Source organism: Aythya fuligula, chromosome 3 (genome assembly GCF_009819795.1).
Source record: "Aythya fuligula isolate bAytFul2 chromosome 3, bAytFul2.pri, whole genome shotgun sequence".
In the NCBI taxonomy this organism is placed as follows: Eukaryota; Metazoa; Chordata; class Aves; order Anseriformes; family Anatidae; genus Aythya; species Aythya fuligula.
Window position 1 is genome coordinate 83,358,536 of NC_045561.1, and position 24,340 is coordinate 83,382,875.

The 24,340-nt window shown below is 42.8% G+C and overlaps 1 protein-coding gene across 1 annotated transcript; it reads left to right on the forward strand.

The window, feature by feature from the left end:
- Nucleotides 1-96: 96 nt before the first annotated feature.
- LOC116487209 (vacuolar protein 8-like) lies at nt 97-22,920 on the forward strand. The gene is made up of 14 exons (XM_032183875.1): nt 97-322; nt 3,356-3,475; nt 4,386-4,505; nt 5,649-5,768; nt 9,994-10,116; nt 11,235-11,317; nt 12,458-12,583; nt 13,460-13,508; nt 14,512-14,645; nt 17,302-17,430; nt 19,881-19,995; nt 20,490-20,624; nt 21,860-21,985; nt 22,799-22,920. The coding sequence occupies exons 1-14, from the start codon at nt 97-99 to the stop codon at nt 22,918-22,920; spliced, it is 1,728 nt and encodes a 575-aa protein (XP_032039766.1).
- Nucleotides 22,921-24,340: the final 1,420 nt, after the last annotated feature.

The window sequence follows — 24,340 nt, forward strand, 5'->3', positions numbered from 1 at the left end:
CATCTGTAACACCAGGCAGCAAGTTAGTGCCGTGGCCGAGCTGGGAAGAAACTTGTTATCCCATCCCTTTCCTTCTCATCTTGCTTTGGATCAAGAATGGGTCAGCTGTGTGGACGGTGCATGCAGCTGCTGCGCGACTTCGTGGCCTTTGTTCAGAGGATGTCCTCGGACCTGCTGCACAGCATTAAGGAATGCTTAACCCTGATAATCAAATGCTCCTGCTTGAAGCAGGGCAGCTCGAAAGCCAGACAGCTGTACAAGCCCGTCCTGCAGCCCCACGAGCGGGTGACAGCACAGGAGTTTCTGCAGCACATCGAAAGAGGTAGGCGCACGTGTTGTTTGAAGGGGTTGTGAAAGGGCAAGGAGATGCTTTTGGGGGGTTGAAAACAGGTGGGGCTCCTCTGGCATGGCATAGAGCAGCTTGGTGGTGTAGGAAAGGACAGAGCTACAGAGCGCTGTGTGCATGGGACACCTGGAGCTGGAGCGGCACAGCAGTCGGTCTGGGTAGAAATGGTTAGCCCCTTTCTGCGGTGCCACCACTGCTAAAACATAATTCGTGCAAATATTTTTCTTATAAGCAAGTCCTTCTGGTAACTAAGTTAACTTTCTGAGTCTGTCACTAAAGCCACAAAGCTGGGAAGAGTCCGCACAGCACTGCCGGAGCCCCAAGCTGTTCGAGGCAAACTACGGCGTGGTTCTGGCTGCGTTGTGCACATCCATCCCTGCACTGCCTGCAGCACAGCTGGGGTTGTGCTGAGGGTGCCTGCGTTGTACGTGGGGAAGGTCAAAGTCACCCTGGGACAAGTGCCAGGGGGCTCCCAGGGCTTCTCAGGCTGCAAGAAACTGGTCTGCAGTAAGGGCTTTTGTGGAAATGTTCAGACACAAGGCTTGAACACTATTATGGGATTCTGCTTGAATCACAGTAGGTCCCATAACTCCTAAAAAACCTCCTCTGCTTTACATGTTAACTCTAATCCCCCTCCTTATCTTCCTTGGGTATCCTCTCTATCCTGTCCTGAGATACAATGTATTAATAGGAAAGCTTTTTTATTATTATTTCATTCCTACAGTCACAGAATGTCTTCCTGGATTAATTCATTTTGTTGGTTGTCCAGCCTAAAATCATTTCTTGTCTCACACTTGAAGGGGGTGCAGCTGCCTGTTTGTTTGTGCTTTGTCTCACAGCCAGTCACACGTATTGTGTTAAGCTTAACAACACCGGGCTAAAGCTAATAGACAAAATTGCAGGGCCTTCTACTCTCATTTGCATGAAGGGTGCAGGACACCACAAACTACTGTTTCTTTACTGGCCTTTTTGACGTAAAACCATCTTGTGAGGTGGACCAAGAGAGACGTTTACCCTTGGTGTGACACAGTTAATGCTGTTTAGAACGATCTGTCACGGGACAACCTCTGGCATGACCGTTGTGGTGCTGATTGTTTGGAACATGCCTGGGTCAGCCTCAGCCTGTGTCCCTGCTCTGTGAGTGCTGGTCCCCGTGCTGTTGATGTGTTTCACTAACTGTTGCCTATCAAGCACTGGCTAAATCCAGAAGTCCCTATCCAGAACAGGACTAGACCTTTCAGCTTTGTGTACAGTTTTTCCAGGGCCAAACATTGTATTCCAAAGACTAGCATGCTCCTGACCATGTAAGAGTGCATTGACAGATCAGGTGCAAGGAAAGGGTGGTCTGGAAAAAACAGTGAGAGCAATATGGTCCTTTGTAGCACCCACACAGGTGCTTCCTGAAAAGAGTAAGTGTGTGTTTTCCTGAGAAATCCCTTTCTCTCTGAGATGGGTCTACAAGTGGCTGGTCCATCTTGGCTCCTGAGGAGCTGGGGTACAGCAGCAGGGAGCCCTGAGCTTCTGTGGCAGCAGTGCAGAGGTGGCCGTGCGTGCTCTCAGCAAGGTCCCAATGTCTGTGAGAGCAGATACCAGGGTTAATTCTCTGAGTGACCAAATCCTGCTGCCAAGATAGATAGAAGCACAGAAATCTCAGAACGAGAACCAAGACACATCCCTCTTTAAACACTTGCCTGTGTATTTTATTCCAAGATGAGGCAAGCCCATCCTCAATTTTGGAAAAAAATATAATAATCAGAGAGCCAACACTTGGACAGGTGGAATGCAAGGAAAGACTTTGTGGTTGGTCATACTCAGCTGTTAGCTAGGGCAGCAAATGCTTGATATTAGAAGCAGGTAAAAATGCACAGCTATGTGGGAGATTCAGGTAGTCAGTGTGTGAGGAATGGAATTAGACCACAGGAAGCGATTATTGTTTTTTTTTTTTTTCTAAAACTTTACACACACTGGCCTTCCCTTTGTGTTCATTGTTAATTATTAAACAAAACTGAGCTTTATATGAAGCAGGTCTTCTGTGAAACACTTACCTAACCCTGAAGGTAGGAGTTTGTTACTCTTGACATGGAAGCTTTTAATGGCTCGAGATATTGTCTGAGTTTTGCATTGAGGCATGTGAAAGCTCACACTCCTCACATCCCCCACATCTGTTATCCCATGGGAAGTAAAGTAGCTAGATCTTGTTGTTCACAGAGATATTTCTACCTAAAATACTGCTTTAATCTCTTGTTTAAAAATACATCTTGTGCTTGTGTGCTCCACCAGTGAATTATCCTACATTACCTTTTCAGCAGTTTATACTGTTGAGCATTGGTTCAATGGCCTTTTTTTTTTTTTTTTTCCATTCCATGTTCCATTCCATGCATTACAAGCACATCATACAGTGACTTACAGAAGTCATGCGTGACTGCTATTGCTGGACTCGTGGTGGTTATTACTGAACATCTGGTTTATTCCTACTATCATTCTCAAGAAGAGGTAGATTCATGCTAGGAATTTGAGCCTGAGGCAAGTCCATTTGCAATCTGTGTTGCTGGTCCTTGATATCCTTTATTATACTGCAATAGAACCACAGCAAAAATAAAAAGTAATAAATTAAAAATACGTACCTCTTCTATAGCTTATAACTAAGAGCACAATTTTTGGTAGATATATTTTAACAAAGATCTGTGATTCAGGAAGAGATAAAGTTTTATGGAGAACAAGAACACCTTCATTTACACTAGATTGCATAAAAGTGTCTAAAGGTTATAATTTATCTTGCTTCCAATCACTAGTTTCAAGAACATCATAAGAGTCATTGCCAAGGACGGGTTATTCCAGGTTCCTTTATTGCAGCTGCTCCTGGAAACATGAATAAGGACAGATGGTCTATATGGGGTTGTTGCAGTACAAATATCTTTACGTGTTTTTTGGCTGTAAACTTTAATTTCTCTGTGTGAACTATCCTTTTTCAAGTGTAACTGAATCTGCGCTATATCTGTATATCTTTAGGTTTTGAAACGTCACCACTTGGAAAGGACCCTCTGGAAGCCTTGAGGACCTTAGCTTTCTCAGAAAACCCGGGCTTACAGCAGTCTGCTGCTCTCTATTACTTGCACATGAGCCAGCACAGTAAGTTATCTCAGTGCATTAGAAATTTTTCACATAATTATAAATAAAATTATCTTTTCGAACTGTGAAACTTCCTTAGATTCATTAATCAAGTTTTTTTCCTTTCATGCTATATTGCTTGCCAAGGAAAATGGAAAAGGTATCATTGCCGTGTGGGCAGAGTCATTCTAGGTTTTACTATGAGAAGATAGCTCAACATTATAAAAGACTGTCATTTACCTAATTGTAATACTTCTGAAAAAAAAATCAGCAGAATCCCAAGTAGTTAGAGTATTCTGAATCTCCTGAGAGCGATGTAGTTAAAAGTCTGGTGGCAGGAAATGGACGTACGTGTAGTGATCTTTTAATATTTAATATTATATAATTTTTGGAAGAGGACAAAGCCCTGGAGGCCAGATTGTAGTGGAGACAAGAAGGAAACATTATGCTTTGTACCCACTACTAAATGGGAGCGCTGGGTTCCTGAGGTAATTTTTAAACAAGTCACCCTTGATATGCCAAATAAGATTACAGCAAGAGTTTGGGTTGTACATAAAGGCAGAAATAGCAGCATCAAGAAGAATGCTATTTATTTATTTATTTTTATTTTACCTTGAGCTTTATTCCATGTATTTCTTCTGGCTAAAAAGTGCAGACCGCCACAACATGAGGAGCTGCTGTGAGGTGGAATGTCCTGTTTGGTAGCAAGGCATGTTGGTTCTCTTCCCATAATGTTTTTGAAGTACTTGATTATCCAAAACCTGTTCAAGAACTTTGGCCTGTTTTGCCAGTAGCAAGGTAGTTTAAATGGTGGGGAACACCACTCAGCCCATTTACATGTATGGTAGTACCTGGGGCCCAAGACAAGAGAAAAATGTGAGAAACCCTGGTTAATGATGAGACTTCTGAGTGTTTCCTCTCATTCCTGCAGTGAATATTCCCCTGCCAGCAGAGCATCTGGAACCCTTCTATGCCTTACTACGGTCTGCTGACCTGGAGGTGCAACAGATGTCTTCCTTGTCCCTTGTCAACTTTCTGCTGGAAGGAAATAGTGAGTAATTAACAAAATATTTCCTGTTCTGGTGTAAAAGCTTCTGTTCAGCAAGACTTAGTGCAGAGGTAGGGCACATCTCTATAGCTAGGTCTACACAAATCCAAAATCCTGTTTTTGTGTTCTAGATAGGACAGGTGTGAGTCTGTTTTTGTTTGCAAGCCACATAGATTCTGGTGTCATCAGGATATATTTGGCCCCCGATGCTATATCGTGTGGCAAGAAATCTTGGATCTGTGTGCAAAGGCTGATAATTTTTTCTCAGGCTGATGTGGGAATAGCTATGCTACTCTCATTCTTGGATTGAGAGCCCACCACTTAACTTTTGAAACAATAGGTACGGCGCTCAAAAACAAACTCAGTCTATGAGGTGGTGCTCATTTCCCTGTTATTTATTAACTGACCCTCAGTCTTAAAATGCTTACGGATTGGAAAAAAAAAAAAAAGAAAAAAAAAAAAAAGACGTTTAGATGTTTAGTAGAATTTAGTAGAATTTGCTTTAGCTAGTAGGGCCCACATAATTGATATAAGGCCTGGGAACTGCAGATGACACACTTCCCACTACAGTTTGATTGACAAGGCATTAACACCCCACACATGCTCAGTGGAGAACTTATTATTTCACCTACTACTGCACTCCCTGGCACCTGGGCTACAACAGGTATCCATCACTCTATCCCCTACCAACAGAAGATAGGATTAGTCTTCATTGAAGCCATTTTTTTCTTTCATTTTCTTTTTTCAAGGATCTTGCTGCAAATAATTTCAAGTCACTATTTACAAGTTAAAAAAAAAAATTAAGGTAGATTTCAGGACTAAAAAGGGGAGCATCTGAGTAAATTGTGAACCTGTTGGAAAACAGCAGTTGTAGTTTCATGAACCTTATGTTTGAAAACAGACTTTCTAGCAGAAATGTTTGGGAGCATCTGAACATGTCTTACACTGTTTAACGAGTCTAAAGATAAATAAGCAACCCAAGCCAAGGGATTGCGAGTGCCTTTCAGGCTATTTCTATGCTAGGTCCATTTTGCACAATCATAAGATATACCCCAAAACAATCAAAGGAAGAAGATATATTCTTTTCACAAAGGCATTAAGTGTTTACTTTCTGGTTTGTCCATTTGTTCTTGAATTTATGAATAGTTGACAAAGAACTGGTTGTGCAAATGGGTTTACTTGAGCCAATTCTGGACCTGCTTGAGTCAGATGATCCCACTGTCCAGTGTAATTCCTGTGCCTGCACCATGACTTTGGCTGTTTCAGGTGAGTATTCTGTTCTTTCCCTTTCTCCTCTGCAGTGAATTCGTTCAACTCTTGTGACATATTTCAAGGTGACACAACTTATTTGCAATTGCTTTGAGTCAAAAGAGGCAGCAGCAAATTGTAGTGTTCTTATATCAGGAATTCAACATGTTGGGATTCTGGTTAAGATCTTTTTCTCAGCCAGGCTCATTTAAAACTCCTCATGTAGATGAGGCTCTCCATTTATCTTCATAGCCCTTCTGGGCATAAAGTATATGTTCCAGAAATGGAACATAGCGATTCCATCTGCTGTTTTGGGATACCACATACCTCAAGCGTTGTTACAGTCAGAAGACGTACATAAATGCTGCAGAAGTTGCATTTTGAATTCATCTCTTCTGAAATGCAGGTAACCAGAAATGTGCAGTATTCCATTTGGGGTCTCACCGATTTTTTTACTCTGGCAACCAGGAAAATACATTGTGTGATACATCTGATGATTGCGGTTGCTCATTATATCATTGCATCATGGTGCTGTTGTCGTCCTGCAACTGATTTAATCACTTAGTCTTTCTCCTCCTCTGCTGCTATGTCCTGCAGACATCAGTTTGTTAAGGGTCTGCAACAAAGCTCAGCCCCAGTTACCAAAAGAAAAGTTACCACACTGGTCTACCAGAAGGCTGAGAGAGGCAGGGTGGATGTGTAACTTTCTCACTTAGGTACTTATGTTACAAAGGGGGATAAGCAGGATCCAACTACATCAAAGTGCTGATTTGCATTTTATCCCATCTTTCAATTATCTGCAGGTTTTAAAATAGTTTTCCCTTTGAAATTTATTTTTAATCATTGCATATTATTACAGTCAGGTTAAGTACACTGCATTCTGTATTACTTTGTATGGAAGGCAAATTACTTCATTTAAATGTTTTAATTAGGCATCTCATCACTAAAATTTTAGATGCCTTGCACTAGGAGTTCTTTCTTTATGTATAGTCAGTGAAGTTTTGCTCCTGAAGATCTACAAAGGCAGATTCCTTTGCCTGTTTTAAGCGACACACAGAGGAAGGGACTTCTTTAGGAACCTAAAGATATTCTTTAGTCCTGAAGGCTCTCTGGCCCTCCTAGATGTTTCTGTCTATCCCAAGATGTTGGGAACCCTCAGATGCAATTTGCCTTCATTCTCTGTTAAGGATGGTCACCTAACACCACTGCATGCTCTTTAAAAAGCTAGTGTACTTCTGAGCACAAGTACTTCACGTTAAACACTCAAGAAGCTTTCAAATTGTATAGAAAGTCATCTGCTGAACAAAGAGGTAGGCAGTGCTGCAAACACATAGGCTGGGTTGCTGCCTGGGATTTAGAGCAGGTTTGAAGATCTCTGTCTGAGCTTAACTAGGCTTTAGATGGACTGGATACATTTATTTCTTTTTCAGAATATGTTTTGCTACCATCGCAGTGAGACTAAAGCAAGAAGCAATTCACTAAAGTTTATTTTAATTCTAACTCACAGACTCTGGTATCTTATAGGGTCCACTTGAGAATTCTGTTTGGTCATGGCCTTCAAGTGTGCCATTCATGCTTCAGAATGATTTTTAAAAGATAAATACAGAAGCAGAACAAAATCAGGAAGATCCTTTAGATAGCTTTGAAATGACTAAATCCATATATCCAAGAATGGCAACGTGTGTTAACTCTGCTGCAATAAGCATCCAAAACTGTGCAGAGTGCAGCTGTTTAGAAATGTGACTGCAAGTTATACATGTGAACTGCAATGTCCGATACTGACCAGCTGCCAGAAAGAGCTGAAAACAAAAACAGCAAACAAGCCCATTCAGATTAAAAGGATTTCAAGGCCAGTTTGTTCCAACACCAGCATTTGTCCGCACAGGAACAGGACATATGTACATTTGCAATTATCTGCAGCTTTTCAACCTGTGAGTGAAAGTAATCAGTTCTGGGATAAGAACTCTTCTCAGAGAAGAGCAGAACTCAATGTTCACAGCAAGGGTGCAGGGAGGCCAGAACATCTGCACTAAGCTAAGCAAAAAGGATGCAGTGCACATTCAAAGCTGTACTGTCAGAAAAACTTTCAAGCACACGAAGAGCAGAAAGTGGAAAGAAAGAATTTGTAGACACAGGTTTCCAGGTGAGTTATTCAAGCCCAGCTTGAGTAGATGTTATTGATTGTCCTACTTTAGAGTAGGATAGGGACATGTGTTTCCCTGTCACTATGTACCTTGAAGATTTTTCTTTCTTTAAGAAGCAGAACTGGCTTCTCTGGGCAACCTGTGCCAGTGCCTCACCACCCTCAGAGCAAAGAATTTCTTCCTAACATCGATCTAAATCTGCCCTGTTTTAGTTTACAGCCATTACTCCTTGTCCTGCCACCCCACTCCCTGATGAAGAGTCCCTCCCCAGCTTTCCTGCAGGCCCCTTTTAGGCACTGGAAGGCCGCTGTAAGGCCTCCCTGGAGCCTTCTCTTCTCTAGGCTGAACAACCCCAACTCCCTCAGCCTGTCTTCACAGGAGAGGTGCTCCAGCCCCTTGATTGTTATATTGGAGAAATGATCGTCTACAAAATTGACCTGAAAATTTCACCAGTGTAATTGCTTTCCACGTGACCCGGCTATTTTTAAATACATGGCTTTTCCCAGAACAATTATTTCACTCGAAATTGAAAATATTTTTTTTTTACCAGCATGAAAGCATTTCCTTAAGTATAAAATATACATGTGAAGGCAAGAACACTAAAAAGAGAACACTATTCTGGAACACTAAACTAATCTCAGCTGAACTATACTTGAATATATATCCTGGATCATCTGTGTGTTAGTTCCCCAGTATAGAACAACCCCAGATATACAAGTAATGTTTTTTTCTCTTAGCTCTCTAAGTAAGTTAGTTGGCACATGAAGAGTTGATCTGATCCAAATACCTTCACATTTCTTGCTTTCTTGTGCTTCGTTTTTTTCTAGCAAGCCTTCAGATACTGGCCATTGTTTAAACTGTCTAGAAATGTACATAAATAAATCAATACTCAAATAAAACTCCAAAGGACTTTAGTTTTGCTCGAATAAACAATGAACGATATATACTATGGACTTTTTCTGTTTGTGAAGAAATCTGCAGAATACTGTGATACTGAGAGAAATCTTCACTGGTCTAATTCACATTTTAAAGTCATCAACTTCAAAGAAGACCACATTATTTCAAAACCATGCCATTAGTATGCTTATACGTAAATGAGATAAGATACAACCAGTGAAAGAGGACCATAGCCATCTCAGTGTGGCAGCAGGTTATTTGTTGCAAATGTTTTGTTGGCCTCCTGGCAGAGGTGTAGAGAAGAGCACAAGGGAAGGACTCTCTTTTCCATAAGACTCAGCTGAGGCTACCTACAGTAAGTCCAAAACAAGAGGAGCAGAAGTAAAAGCAGATTTTTTAATAAATTAAATAGTATTGCCTAGCATAGTATAACTTTATCATATACAGTATATGTATTTAGACAGTATATAAACACGTTATATAATATTTGATATAGTATTTTGTAGTAGTATTTAAGTATTACTGTTATTTTTTATTTTTTTTAATCCAATGGTCCCAAGGAACTCTGCAGATCTTTTTTAAAAATCTTCTTGTACTCCAGGATGGTGAATACAACTGTACCACCTAATACGCTGCCGTGCAAGGAAGTATCACAACTTCAGTGAAGCAGAATCTTTTCAAATTCCAGTAATTAAGGCAAATTCTGTCTTTAAGAAACCTGTGCATTGTTTGTAGCTTTCCCTGGGGTGGTACAGACGCATAGAAAGAGAGAAGGTCCTGAACACACCCTGCTAAGTTACTTCAGTATTATCCGTAGTTAATTGTATAGCTTTTGGTTAGCACCTTGTGAATAGCTTGGTCAAACATAGCAGGGATACAAGGCAAGCATGACACGTTGCTAAGCCATTTAAATGGAGTTGCATTGCTTTTATCTTAATCGTCCCACTCACAAAACAAAAGCAGTAAACCAGCTGTAATCTAGGACAAATACAGAAATCACAAGTTAGTGTCTTTTGCTTTGACTTCTTGAAAGTTTTAAGAGGTTCCCTGGAGTACGCAGGGAGGTTTTGATCTATACAAAAGAATCAGAGAAGTGAACTGTAAAGAAATCTAGTCCTGCCAGATGTCCTGCTCTTCATTCTCAGTAAAGTGATACTGCTGGGAATGTCTCATTTCTTCCTTATTCTGATTTTCTTCCCCAGAATCCAACCGAGATGCTATTGGTGCTGCCCGAGGAGTTACCCCCCTACTGTCTCTTGCCAATTCCTATGATCCTAGAGTCCAACAAAATGCAGTTGGTGCAATTCTCAACCTCACACAATCAGGTACCTTCTGACTAACGGTTTAGCTAGAATTGCTGAAAGAAAACATCTCACCAATAGAAAAATACATAATTCAAAAGAATTAAGGCAAGAACAAAAGCTTATCTGAGCAATGAGTGATTTCCTCTGACTGCGGTATTCACTGATGATACCACATAGGCTGATGATTTCAATTTGGCCTATCCTTAGCTAATGCAAGCCCTTTTTTGTGTAGTCCCAAAACAGGAAGGCTTGATTTTCAACCTCAAGGAGTTAAAGTACAAGGAATTAAATCATTAAAGAGAGAGAAAAATCATTTATTAAAGAAATAGTTTGGTCTATAAAGCTAGCAGAAATCTGTTAGTACTTTTAAGCGATCTCAGAAGCTTATCCAATGTCAAATTCTAGGATTGTTTGACTTATGTCCCTAACCTGATGTTGGATGATTCAAAATACAGATATTATGGACCTTCTGTTCTTCTCACTAAAAGCTTCTGGGATTTCTGCTTACAGCTTCAGCAAAAGCAGCATTTAGTCCTCTGCAACAGTATGTGTACTACCATACATTAGCTCTGAAACATTAGACCTAATCATTAAAATTAATGTTAACATTAAGTCCTTCCTATCTACATGGCATCATTGTGCCACACAACTGGATAGCGCAGTCTTGAGTAATGCCTCTTATCTCTATATGGTAGGGAGAGTGGTTGGCAAGAACTGTTAGAGTTGGCTATTACACTTCCGCTATTATTCAGAATTTTGTTTAGGTTTTGTTTGTTTGTTTTACATGAAAATCACAGTGAACTTTGTATCTGAGTTTTTTTTCCAGATTCTCCAACAATTCAGATTGATGGTTGGATCTTGGAGGTCTTGTCCAGCCTTAATAATTCTGTGATTCTCTGAACAGGACAAGCAGAAAAACAGCAAGGGCACGATCAGTCAGCCTGCTAGTCGTTTTGCTGAAATGACTGCATACTGCTGTCTTGTACAAACTCTCAGCGCTGTGCTCTGACGGTTGGATGAGTGTCACCACTCTCCAAAGTCTGTCAGTTGTGCATATACCTGTTGAATGATGCCTCTAGACGAGAGGGAGGGAAGGGAAAGGACACACTAACAGCACCTTGTTGTTTTTTTAATGACAGAGAGGATCCAACAGGTCCTGTGCAAGGAAGGAGCCCTGCCCGTTCTCATCTTTCTGCTGGAGTCTCCTGACTCAGAAGTGCAGGTATGGCTCAGGCAGGTCAGAGTTTCAAATAGGAGCAGCGTGACTGTAGGGAGAGCACAAAACACAGAACTGGGAAATGAGAAGGTGGAGAGAGGGGAAGGTTTCTCTAGAGAAGTGGGGCGGCATGTGAGAGCATCCTGGTGACACGCAGCTTGGTCAGACACCATCTATTCAAAACACCTGATTTGTTAGCTCCACAGGAGAAAGCTTATGATGCCAGCGCACACTAAAGCATGCACAGAATTGCTCTGCAGTTACCTTTCTGTGTCTTTTGGATCATCAGACCAGTTGCTGATAGGCCTGTTCTGCTGCTTTTTTGGCATCCTTTGATCTTCCGCTCTAAGCAATTTTACTAAGTGTTTTAAAAAGCATAACTTGCAAAGTGTTTTTTTTTCCCTCATTATTATACATGCGTGGGAAATCTTCTTACTTTATGCCTACCCCAGACACCTCTTTGTGATTCTGCATACTTAAGAGAGAACTGGTTCTTGGTTTAAAAGTTTGCTAATGAAGAACTATAAATCAGAGCTGTAAAGCTTAAAATCCGCTATTTCATTCATCCAGAGAAGCACAGGATTGTTCCCTCCACTGTTTATATTATCTCTGTTCAGTTCTCTAGTAAAAGTCTGAAGTACTGGAGCCTCCGAAAGTGCTTTCCCTCATATTCATCTTAAATTTTCCTTCTCTGCAGTTCAACCTGTTTCTTCTAATTATACCTCCCCAGTAATACATGCTTTAATATATATAATCCTGCCTAGCGTTAATGTTTAAATCCTTTGAAAACGATCTCTTGGCATGCTAGGGCAGTGACTACATCCAGCCTCAGTAAAACAAAGTATACATATAATACAGCAGATGTAGGTGAGCTGACTTAGGTGTGAGCAGTGCAGCACATTCCCAAACACCCAGGGACCTCACGGGTTTGTGCAACGTGCGCTGCCACAGCACGACTGCTGTTGCTTGTCCTGGAGGGAGCCCACTCAGACCATTATCATGCCTACCCAACAAAATACATGAAAATGAAAAAGCACTTTATTTTCATCAGTTCTCAATCTGAGCATTTTTCTGATTTATTTTTATGCTCTTCAGTGTCATCACGGTGACTGCTTCTCTCCCTGTTTTTTTCTTGGCTGTCTGCAGTATTACAGCTGTGCTGCCCTGAGCAACATAGCAGTGAATGCTCAGCACCACGAAGCCATGCTGAGAACCGGTGAAAGATTCCTGCTGCGTGTGCTCACCTCTCTCCTATCCTCCCCTGTGGACAAGGTAAAGCTGTAGCTTTCTCTTTGTGTGAAGGTTTAGCATCAGAGCAGAGCTATAAAACTCGACTACCAGTTTCAGCATTGTACAATTCTGCTTATATACTGCACCAAAGCCTCTATGGCCTTTCCCATGAGGAAAGATACATACGTTTAAACAGATATTGGTTCTATGAGGGCTACCATGGAGAAGGAAAAGGGAAATCATTAAAGTCCTGGACGCTTCCTTTAGGCTAAGATGACCTGTTGTCTTTAAACTAGAAACTCTGTGTGAAATGGTCTGTTCGGGCTCTCGCTATCTGTGATCATTGTGTCTGTGACTGCAAGTATCTGGAGCACCTATTATGCCACTACTTCTCTCTCTCTCTCTCTTTCAATATACTTAGCTTTGACTGTATAGCTTCAAAGCCTAACATCTAGAAAATCTTGCTTTGCTGGGAGCCATACACTGAAAAAACTTCACTAAGATCCAATTCAGGATTTAAAGGGGAGAACTTTAAATTCTGTGTAGTCCCTCCTAGTTGAAAAAAAAAAAAAAAAAAAGGCAAAGCAAATGAGGAAAACAAATTCAGTCCATATATTTTCTTGTAATTGATTTGACATTTCTAAACTAAACCAACAACTGAACCTCACTGGCTCTCTTCCTCATCAACAGGATGACTAATGACTAATGCTAGAGGAAGTTAAAACAAATTTGTCAAAACTTGGACCAAAAAAAAAGTGTACAAAAACTTGTGCTCTGAAGATAATGTGGTAGCTTGCTAGTGTTGTCACATTTATTTTGAGTACAATAGTCAAGACCATGCACTATTGAATCCACTACTCTTTTTTCTCTCTCTCTCTTTTTTTTTTTTTTTTTTTTTCTTTTTCTGTTTGGCACAAGCAGGTGTCAAGCCAGGCATGTGTTTGTCTAAGAAATTTGGCTACCAGTGGTAAGTAATATCTTAGAGATAAACAAAACACACTTTTGCCTTTCTCTCTCTGCCTTTCTAAGCAAGCAGTACGGGTTGGGAACCTTTCACATTAAAAGCAGAGACACTTATTTCTACTCTTTAGTTCGATGTTACAAGGAGAGGGAGGTTCAGCATGCCCTACTAAACCTGCCTCAGAGCTCCCAGGCATGAGGGGGAGTACCCAGCGTGAGAGAGCCAGCACAGGTCTTGCATGCACAGAGCCCTTCTCTCCCTTCCGTGTTCCCCAGTCATTAAACCTGATCAGGACAGAATGTCTCCTGAAATTGCTGCTTGAGCAGGGGCCTGCCTTCTCCCAAGGCACCAATCTGCCTGTCATTAAACAAAGTTTTCTCCCGAGCATTTGTCATCCTCTTAAAATATCCTCTCCTATGAAATGCCCAGGATCCATTCCTGCGGCGTACTCTGGAGATGAAAGCAGAGAAGCCGCACTCTCAGTGCCAGAGCCTTAGGGTCCGGAGCAGAGGTGTTCATCTAGCAATTGCAGAGGCTCCTCATTTTCCAGCTGTCACAGTGACTGCGGAGCTGGGTGTGAAGGGACCGCTGCTTCGCTCCCTGGCGTGGGCTCTGTGGCCTTTGGGACTCCATCTGCTGGCTGCTCTGGCCGTGCCTCCGGTGCCAGGGAGCACTCGCTGAGGTAGCAGGGCAGGCGTGAGAGGGCCATGACCGAGACAGGCGGTGCTCGGGGAGGCCTTTTTGTCTGCAGCAGGAACTGCTGCCTTCCCACCAGGCCTTAGGCCAATGAAGCACTCAGAAAATGCCCCTCGTTTCTTCTCACCAAGGTTCAGACACAAAAAGAAGGGTGTCCGAACCTGCTTTCAAACCTGCATTGATCTTTTGGCAAAAAGGAGCCCATAAATGAGGTTTAATTCTTACAGCCAAGTACCCAGCGTTGTCCCATCCCACAGAGATCGGGACATCCCCTCTAACCTCATCACGTTTCACCATCATCTTCCCAAACCAGCGGACACCCAGGCTGAGATGGTCTCCCAGGACGTCCTGCCCAAGCTGTGCTCTCTCCTGGCCTCTGGCAGCGAGCCCGTGCGGCGCGCATCCGTCGCCCTGCTCTGGATCCTGTCCCAGCACCCGCACAACCAGGTAGGGGAGCTCATCCTTCCTCACGTCCTCAAATGCAGGATGGTTCCTTTGCCCACACTCAGGGCAAACACCACCATTAGCAATGCAATACCAGGCAAACACACAAAGTCTGACTAAGAGATAAACTACAGCAAACAAACAAAGCAGACACTTCTGCTGTACTTTCAACCTCCACGTAAAACAGCGAAGCCAGTAAGCAGCGATCAACAAATTATTATTTTTAAATATGCTTTTTTATTACAGTGTTTAAAGGCATCCTTAGGAACATAGACGTGAAAGGTTTTTGGTAGGTATCTTAAGCTAACAGTAACCTCTTAGGAGTGATAGAGTTTGGTCAGATAAAGAAAAAAAAAAAAAAAAAAAAAAAGAAAGAGAAAAAAGAAGCAAGAACCTTTCCTGTCAGGTTGCTTTAAGCAGCAGTGACAACCTGGGTAACCACAGCTGGCCTCAGTGCCTTTTGTGGCTGAGATTTGAAATGTCCCCAGGGTATTGGAGTGCCTTACACCTTGTTGCACGTGCACAGCACAGTACAAGCCAAATCCGGCCTCCTCTAACTGGGGGACACAATGGACAAATTGGGAAAGCTGAACACCTCCGAGGCAGCACAGAGCTTCCCAAAGGCTTTGTGCAGGCCGCGCCAGCACCAAACACCCTCCTGGCGTGTGAACTGCCTCCTGCAGCCACACACAATCTGCTCTCAGCAAGCTTGCCACTGACCTAGGCAGAGTTAGCTGGGGGCTATTTGCACAGCAAAAACATTACTACATCTCCAGGTTTGTTTTAGTGAGCAAACAGGGCTGGCCCCGAGGAGCGAGCGTGGCTGCTTTGTGCGAGCGAGCCCGCACGCTCTGAGAAGAGGCTGACCTCTCCTTCCTCACAGCCTGCCTCCCCACCTCTGTGCCTGCTCTGGCCTGATTTTTCAAGGCTTTTCAAGGTTTCTTTCACTCACCCAGACTGAATTCTGAGTGCCTGAAAGAGGAATTTCTCCATGGGAACAGCTGTTGGAAAACAAAACGCCTCACAAAGCTAACCTTTACAACCAAGTCAAGTGATGCTTGAATTATTGCGAATGCCACACAAGATACAATACAGCAGAATTCATCTGCCCTTTCATTACCACGAATCAAAACTCTGAGAGTGCTTTGCATGAGTTCCCCTCCCCTTCCTTTTGGTCCCCTGGCCTGGCTGCTGACAGCGATTCCCGGCAAGTGCTGGACAACTTCCCTCCTGCAGGGGAATTTTACTCAGCCAAAGGAGAGTCCAGCACTAAAACAGTAAGGAAAGAGTCAGTCTCTGTGGGAAATGGCCTTTTAAATCACATCCCTGTCCTGGAAATCAGAATGACAAGGATCTGCCAGCTCCAGGTGATGCTGCAGACTTCCCACTCCAGGTGCAAAGATCTTTGCTTCACTCCCATCGTGCTACCTGGCAATCAGGGGACGGATGATGTTTATCCTGGCAAGCACTGCCTGCCCAGGGGGGTTGAGTAGAGAACTGCAATTCTGAGCATAGGTGCTGCTGGAACGCTTTCCTTGCTCTTTTACTTTGAATCTGGGGAGAAGCTGGGTCAGTACTCATTTGAACCACTCAAACCACTTCCACTCACATTCTCTCGTGGTTCCTCACACTGTGCAGGCCTGAGCCAGGAGACAAAATCTGGATCCCAGCTGCACAACAGCCTAGGAAGAGGTTCAGCAGAATTTAGAGTACTGTCACTTGCTGATGTAGGGCTACATAACCTGAAGAAGCTTGGCAGGGAAGTCATTATATATTGGAAAGTTCATTTAGAGCCTGTAGACAATTTCCTCCTCTCAGGCTGCAGCAAATCAAATAATGGTACTGTAGTCAATGGGATTACATGGAAAAGAGGACACACAGTCCAAAAGCACAGAAAACAGTCATTAATGGTAATTGAATTGGATAATCTAATATGATGTGGTTTCTACTGTTAAAGAGAAGGAAAAGTAGAACTAGAGAAAGTTACTGAGGGGACTGCCCGGGCAGTGACCCAAACTTTGAGGTCTGATCCATTTAGTATCAATATGGTGATCGGAGGAAGAGTACATTCAGGGAGAAAGCGACTCAGTGTAAGTCCCTCTAAAATATCCACCACAGAGCAGAGAAACTTACATGTCGCCTCAGAGGATGCTGGCCAGAGCATGTTACTAAACTGATGCCTGATCACAAAGCATCCTAAATGTGAGGTCTGTTACTGTTGGGAAGGTAAATTGCTGGGGTACTGAAGGACACAGTGCTGCTGCTGCTGCTTCTCCAAGTACTCCCTTCGCCTTCCACTCCTGTCCCAACCACTCCTCCTCCCGCTCAGGATCACACATCCTTCCCCTGGCTACAATAGCTACTGCTCACATGGCACAGCAGCCCCTGGGGAGTGTTTGATGCAAACAAGGTGCTGCAAACAAAGAATAAATTCTAGACATTTATAGAGTAAAAACTGGACCTTAGAGGCTGCAGCTCTCTATAGCAAGTGCCAGTTAGTAGACCGTGTTTTTGGAGGAAAGGCACTGGGTGCAGCTGCTTTGCTGCTGGATTAAAGGAACTAAGCAATACCCTTCTCACAGTTTGCTGCAAAGTTGCATTGCTGTGTGTTGGTGCTGTCTGTACAGGGTGTAATGGGAATCCTGCTTGCTCTTCCCAGGACGCCCTGGTGTGTGCCGAGCTGCTGCAGAGCCTGGGGACGCTCCTGTCAGCACATACGACAGACCCTGTGATTGCCGGCCATGCTGCTTGCATCATCAAAAACCTGAGCCTTTCCAAAAACAGAGAGGTGGGTACCCGTTTTTTCCACTGATCTACCCCCTGGTATGCTGTGGTTCCATTTATATAAAACCAGCGTTATCCGCTGAAAGGTTTTATTATTATTACTTATAAACCATATGCCAAGTGTACTCTGCACAAAATTGTATGAATAAAAGGACCTGATGTGCCATGGGGAAAGCTTTTACTTTTCCGATACAAGGCAAACATGCTAAAGAAAACAAGAAATGACAAATTTTTCCTATAAGTGATGTGTTTTACCTAATTTACCCACATCATACTTAAAAAACATATTTCTAGCAAAGATACCCCAAACTAATTTATTCAGGAAAATACATGGTTGGTTAGAATCTGAATCCTGATTTCCAGCTCTCAGTCTTCAGATGCCTTCAGTTATCTATTTATGGGGTTCAAAACTGACCTAATTTCACTCCCAGTTTGTTAAATATATTCCCAGCTACTGATGTATATTATGTGTCTGTTTGGCCAGATACTTGTGCCAAGATGCTACAGACCTCTATCACCAACTTTTCTAATGAAATCCATATCCACAGATGCATTTCTCTTCTCCTCACCTCTAAAGGATACTCAGTTCTCTTAGCCACTTTTAGAAAGTACCACATTTCTATCACCCCAATCAAACAGTGCCACTAGAAACAATCAATTTGAGGGGGAAGGGAATGCACCAAAATCCGTGCCCTTTGCTTCACTTCCTACTACACACTTTTGGGGACTTAATTACATTTTTTTCCTTCATTCGTTATCCAATTACTGCTAGTTCCAGACACTGCTTTCCTGACACATCCAGTGTCTGAAACAAGAACTTTTCTGCTTCTGTGACTTGCCTGATTTCAGGCTTAGAAACATCTTTGTCCTTCCCTTTTTTACATCGTTAATTCCCATTTTTGCAGCTCTTGTGCTCTGTTTAGCTTTATCAAGATCAATTTAGGCTGAAATACCAAACCACAGTGCAAAATAAAGTTGTCTCTCCTGCAGACAAAGATTATTCTTGCATTCCTTTGTCCTTCTCTCCCATGATATAAGAGAGCACTCAATCCACCTGGAATAGATTTAAACCACTCAAAAGGAAAACTCTGCTATGGGTCCATGAACCTGACTAATGATGAGGAATGGGACAAACCTTTCAGCAAGTTTGAAAAGGGGATGTGAATTTCCAATAAAGTTTTTCACTTATACTAGCAAAGATAGGAATTATATTAATTTTATATAGTCGTGAAATCAATTTTTGCAGGGAAATGCATTTCCTCAAACTCAAGGCCCACATGAGAAGTAAAAATGGACCATGCTTTCAAGGTTTGCTTTAGAAAAAAAAGCCATATTTGTCAGTTAAATTTTGTGACTTCATCCTGTCATCAGCAGGGAGCTGGTTCATTTTCATAAAAGCTTTATATTGTGCCTTGTAACATATTTATCACTCACTGCACAAACACACCCACAGACAAGAGTAGGAGTGCCAGGTTTCCAGGGTCAGTTCTAAACCACATAAGAGTCCTTGTGACAAGAGGGAAAAAATTGTTGTTTTTATGGCAGCAAGACACAGACTGCGACAGTTTGAAAGGCAGGAGTCTTGAATCCAACTTCAATCACTAAGCGGCAAGTTAAAAAATTGCAACATAAAATGAGCATACAAAAAAGATGATCTCTTTTGTTGGCAGTCATCTGAGCTCCCTCACGGAGGTGTGAGCAGCTCCCATTATTAGGATTTCCCTGTGAGCTGGAGATTCAACTTCCCTAATAAGTCACCTATGGGTGACTCCCTCAGGATTCATTCCTTGGTCTCAGGGGCTTTTAATCCAGGTTGGCACAGGCTAAGTCTCCTATCCATTGTCAACTCGGTCTCTAAAACATAGATCCCGATGCAGAGATGTGCTGGCCCAAACCACTTTTGGCATAGCAGATTCAACCTAAAAACTGAGCTGTACGCAGAAATGTTTAATTTGTAATAACCCTCCACAGAAACAGGACTCACCTTCATCAGAGGTCACCTCCTATTCCTGCAGATCAGAGCATTTCAACACTAGAAAGTTTTCAAAGCCTCAGATGCAGAGAATCTGGTAAACTTCCAGGTTTCCCCATGCTCAGCCCTGCAGTACTCACGTTATTCACCTCTGCACCAGGACTTTAGCAAACAACAGCCTAATTCTAACATACAGCCCAATAGGGTGGTAGCAAACCAGTGAAATCTTTGAGCTCCAGGAATGATCGGTGATCATGAGAACATCCCACAGACAGCAGGCCCTAGGAAACACCCAAAATCAGGTGATCTCTGAACAATTCAAAGTGTTTGTCAGCTGGCTCCATTAGATCTGGGAGAAGAGAGATTTCCATCACGTTGTCCTAGCCCTCAGTATTGCTCAGAGACACGCACTACTTCTGAAGCCCTTGGGCACCACCAAAACACGATGGAAGTGCTGAACATCGATCTCCTTCTTGTTGCAGAGAATCATCGAGAGCCCGTGTGTTGAAGGTCTCCTCCAGGCCATGCTTTCTATTGACATCCGAGAAGACTCTCTCCACTACGTGACGTCTTGCCTTGCTGAGCTGACGAAGGAAGGTAGGGAAGCAACCTCACCACGAATGGCTTCTTCTGAGAAGCGTTCGCATCCTTTAGTGATCCTAACGGGAGTCAAAGCCCAGGTCTCTCCTTTAAATTCACTGGAAGTTTTGCCATAATCTGGCATCTGCTGTGACTGCCATGCAGCCAGTGACATGCCTTATTTAACTCTGCCAGAGGTGCCCAGCAGCTGCGAACCCTGTGCACAAAATGGTGCAGTCTTTCAGAACACAAACCCAGCAAGGCAGAAACCTCACAGCCTTTCTCTGAAGCAAATCCAGTGACCTACCTGACTGAGAGCATGACTTCAACACACGGCCCTAGGCTTTGCAACCTAGAAATACTTCCTGCAGAGGTTCAGCACTTATTTTGCTTTTCCAACTCTGTAAAGGATTTCTGATTTAGGCTATGGGTTCTGGCAGATGTCTTACCTTCTCTTCTAGGGCACCAGAGTTTCTGCTTACAGACTGCTCTCCTGTCTTTCTGTCTCCTAGAAGGAGCCACGTTACGCATGGTCCAGCAGATGGATGAACCCCTGATGAAGTGCTTGGTGAGACTGGCTGGCCAAGTGGAGCATACCGAGCCATCCTTCCAGGCTGCCTCCATCATCCAGCACGTGATAGACCACGGTAACTGTCACACAGCACTGACTGTGCTTTCAAAGATATTTATGGCTGCCTGAAGAGAAATGAGCCTTTTTCCAAAGGAGCGAGCTGTCAAGTACTGAGCAACCTTTAGCATTCCTCTGTCATCTTCCATCTGGTCTCAGCTAATTTGTTAGCTCAAAAGAGCCTCCACTCGCCCTAGAAATAGACGTAGTAGTGCTTGAGTGCACAGGAAAGCCAAGAGATGAAAAGGGACCATAGATAAAGATCTGAGTCAGGTGTTTGCTGTCCTCTTCATGCACTACCATTCTGCAGGGCTAGCCCGTAAGCCAGTTCTGAGGTCCTTAAAAACAGGTTTAAGCAGAAAGTTGGGATGATGTAAAATACTCCTCACCAAGGAAATGAGAATGTTTCAGACGAGGCATTGCTGCACCTTTGTGTGACCTCTGCCAGTATATACAACGTGAGGGCATTCCCCACATATAGGAACAGAGGCTGGTAGAGACAATTGCAAGGGTTTTTGTGTTCCAAAATTTTAGATCACTTCTCCTTCCTGATCAGGAGGAGGAAAGCATCTTCCTGAAGCAAACACTGCTGTTGTAACTCTCAAATAGACTAGCAGGAGCTGTGAAGTGGGTTTTGAAAACATAGTCTATGCATTTTAAATTTCAGTGAGAGATAATGAAGAGAGCATAATTTTAACCCGCAGAAGACAAATAGTTTTATGCCCAAGATACTTGTCCTATGCAGCTGAGAACATCAGACTTGCAAGAAAAAGGTGTCCAGATTATTCTTGTCACGTTCTCTAAAAAAACATGGCTAGATGTTAATCCTTAGATGTGAGAGAAACCAAAGACTGGAGGAGGGACTCTAGTAAGGGAAAATACAAACCTGTTCCAATCCTACCATCGACTATTTGCAACAGAGTGGACCCTCAAGAAGTGATCGAGTCCGACAGCATCATTGCTTCAAAATGGGTGAAGCATGAAAGGCTGATCAGTCTGCACGTCAGCACGTGTCTCACACAAGGATGGGCTCCCCAGCGTGGCAGCCCGTTCAGCAGAAATCCTGCACCTCCTTTACCTGAAGCACCAGTGCTACCATTAAGGGTTGGAAGCCCTTCGCCATTCCCTGCCATGACCCTGGCGGTAGCTGAGGGCAGATGGGTCATTGCCGACCTTAAATGTCATTGCAACAAACAGCTTTAGAAGTGTTTTAAAGGCTCCTGCTGACCTCCGGTTGTTCTCCCATTTACGCAGAAAAAATGATGCATTTGCTGAAGTGTCACATCAGGGAGATTCAAGCCTACCTCGAGAATTTTCTTACGCACCGAGAGATTCGCTTCCAGCAGCTGGGCATTTCCACGCTCTGCAGGTTGCAAGCAGGTACGTCCCTGCTGCTGGGCGCTGCCAAACGCTGCCTGCTCCCGTCGGAGGCACACGGGCCCGGCCCCGTCACCGCGTGTCACCTGCACTGCCCTGCGGTGACACTGCTGGGCAGCTGCCGCTGGGGCCGGCCCTGCTCACCAGAAGAAACCTGAGGGTAGCTGCTACCTTGCCTGTTTTAAGATAACTGAGAATATCTGATAGTAAAGGCAGATCTTATTTAGTTATTTATTTATTTATTTATTTTGAACTAAAGGCTTTCAGATCTGAAAGAAACAGAACTCAAATTTTTGCCCAATATGAGGATGCGTGGCACTAGACTCAGCCTAAAAGCTTTTCAGTTTTGAAATTTTAGTTTATTATACTTCAAGTTCTGTTCCTTTTAATATATATAATATATATTTAAGTTGACTAACGATGAGAGAGACAATATGGTGATCATTTATAGTAATATATAGTGTGTATCTTCACAAATGTAGAGCCAGTGCCAAGACCCTGATACATCTTTGTATCTGCTATACAGAAACAGTGCATAAGGCTGAATTTGCCAACTCTGCTTTAGCCGTCTGGATCAGGAGAAGTGAGCAGCAAACATTCTCGAACAGTTGTAAGAATGAAAATTGAACTAGTATCCGCTTTGTGTGGTAGAAAGATATTGTTCTATCTTCTGTATATTTTTACACTGTAATAAGAAACAACAACCTTATCCGACCAAAAATAGAAACATTCTAAGCATCTGCATTAAAATGCAGGGGAAAACACTTGGAGATGACAATTACTGCAGCTTACCTAATGCTTCTTTTTCCTCTTCAGATCCAGAATTCTCGTTAGCATTCAGGAAAAGCCAAATGGCCAAACTCCTTGAGCAAGTCCGCCAACAAACAGAAGAAACACAGGAGCTCCTTAGGGCAGCTCTTTGCCACACAGAGAGTTAGTATTTGAGCTGGATAGCTTATGAAAACTTACCAGATCCAAGAAGTTTTTGTGAGGACAACTCCTTCCATTGGCTCCTGTAGTTAAACTTTTCCTGCTACTTGCAGTTTCACTGTACAAGCAGCAAGTGCACAGCACCTTTATGAAAGGGATGTTCCAATAACAAGAACGGGACCAGGTCAAAAGACAATCCCTCAGATGCTTCATCTGCCTGCTTAAGTGTGCTTCACGACCACGGCTATGCTCCTTCCAGCTGCTCAGAAAACACATGTTATGCTCAGATAATCTTCGCTGTTTTTTTTGTTTGTTTTTCCTTCCAAAAATCAGAAAGAGCTGTATTCATGAGGTTTTATTCAGGCAAAAGGCTGATTCTACTGAAGAGGCACATTTCAAGTATGCAGGCTGCTTTGCATTTGTCTCCATTTTATTTCTGTTCCATGTCTTGTTTCAGAGCACACCCCAGCGACATTAACTGCATTAACACATTCTATAGAAGTAGAAAACTGCCTGCAGGTTACTGCAGAAGGTAACCGTGGAGGGACAACTCTCAGAAAAAATGCAAACAATTTGTAAGAAGCAAGAATAGGGAAGCACTATGGCTGATTCTTGCATACACCGCCAGCACCGCTGTCCAGCACAAGAGCTAAGGCCCACTGAGGTAGGTAAATGTGATGAGCATTGCACAGAGCATGTTCAGAATATAGCAGCTACCACGAAAGGCCTGTGAGATGTGCCTGAGGACAGAAATCTATGTTCTGCAACTGGTACATTATTTCCAAAGGGACCTGCAAAAGGGAAAGTGAACATTTTTGACAAAATTACGAACTGATCTTATATTCTGATATCTCATTTTAAAAGGAGTAAGAGAAGCCAAAAATGTACTAGAATGCTTAGTTTTGAATTCAACTAATTTTTGTATCTGTACACAGGTTACTGAACAGCCTTCCCTTCCCTTTTCTCCAGTGGGAACATAGCTGTCTCATGGTTCTCTTTGCCAATCAAAACAGTGTTTTTAAAAAAAAAAAAAAAAAAAGTTGTAGCAGAGAGCCTTGAACTTATAGGGCACTCATTTTTTAATGTAGCTTTTTATTTCTAGGAAAAAGGTAATCTAATCATAGTCATCTAGTACTACCAATAATTTACTAATAATCTAATTACACCTTCGATCTATACACTTACTGTTTTTAACATTGAGAAACTGGCTGAAGCTTCTTGTTGAACTGACTGGAATACTGAAATTTTGGGATTACTCTTTTATAGTGATTATTGCTCCCAGATGGCATAGTTTCTTATGGAAAACAAAATAGAAAAGTCTTTGGGGGTACTTCTGACTGTGGTACCACTGTACCAGCTGTGGTACCAGCTGTAGACCTGCTACTGGGTACAAATATGGAATAAATGTTGAGGCAGATCTCGAAAAAT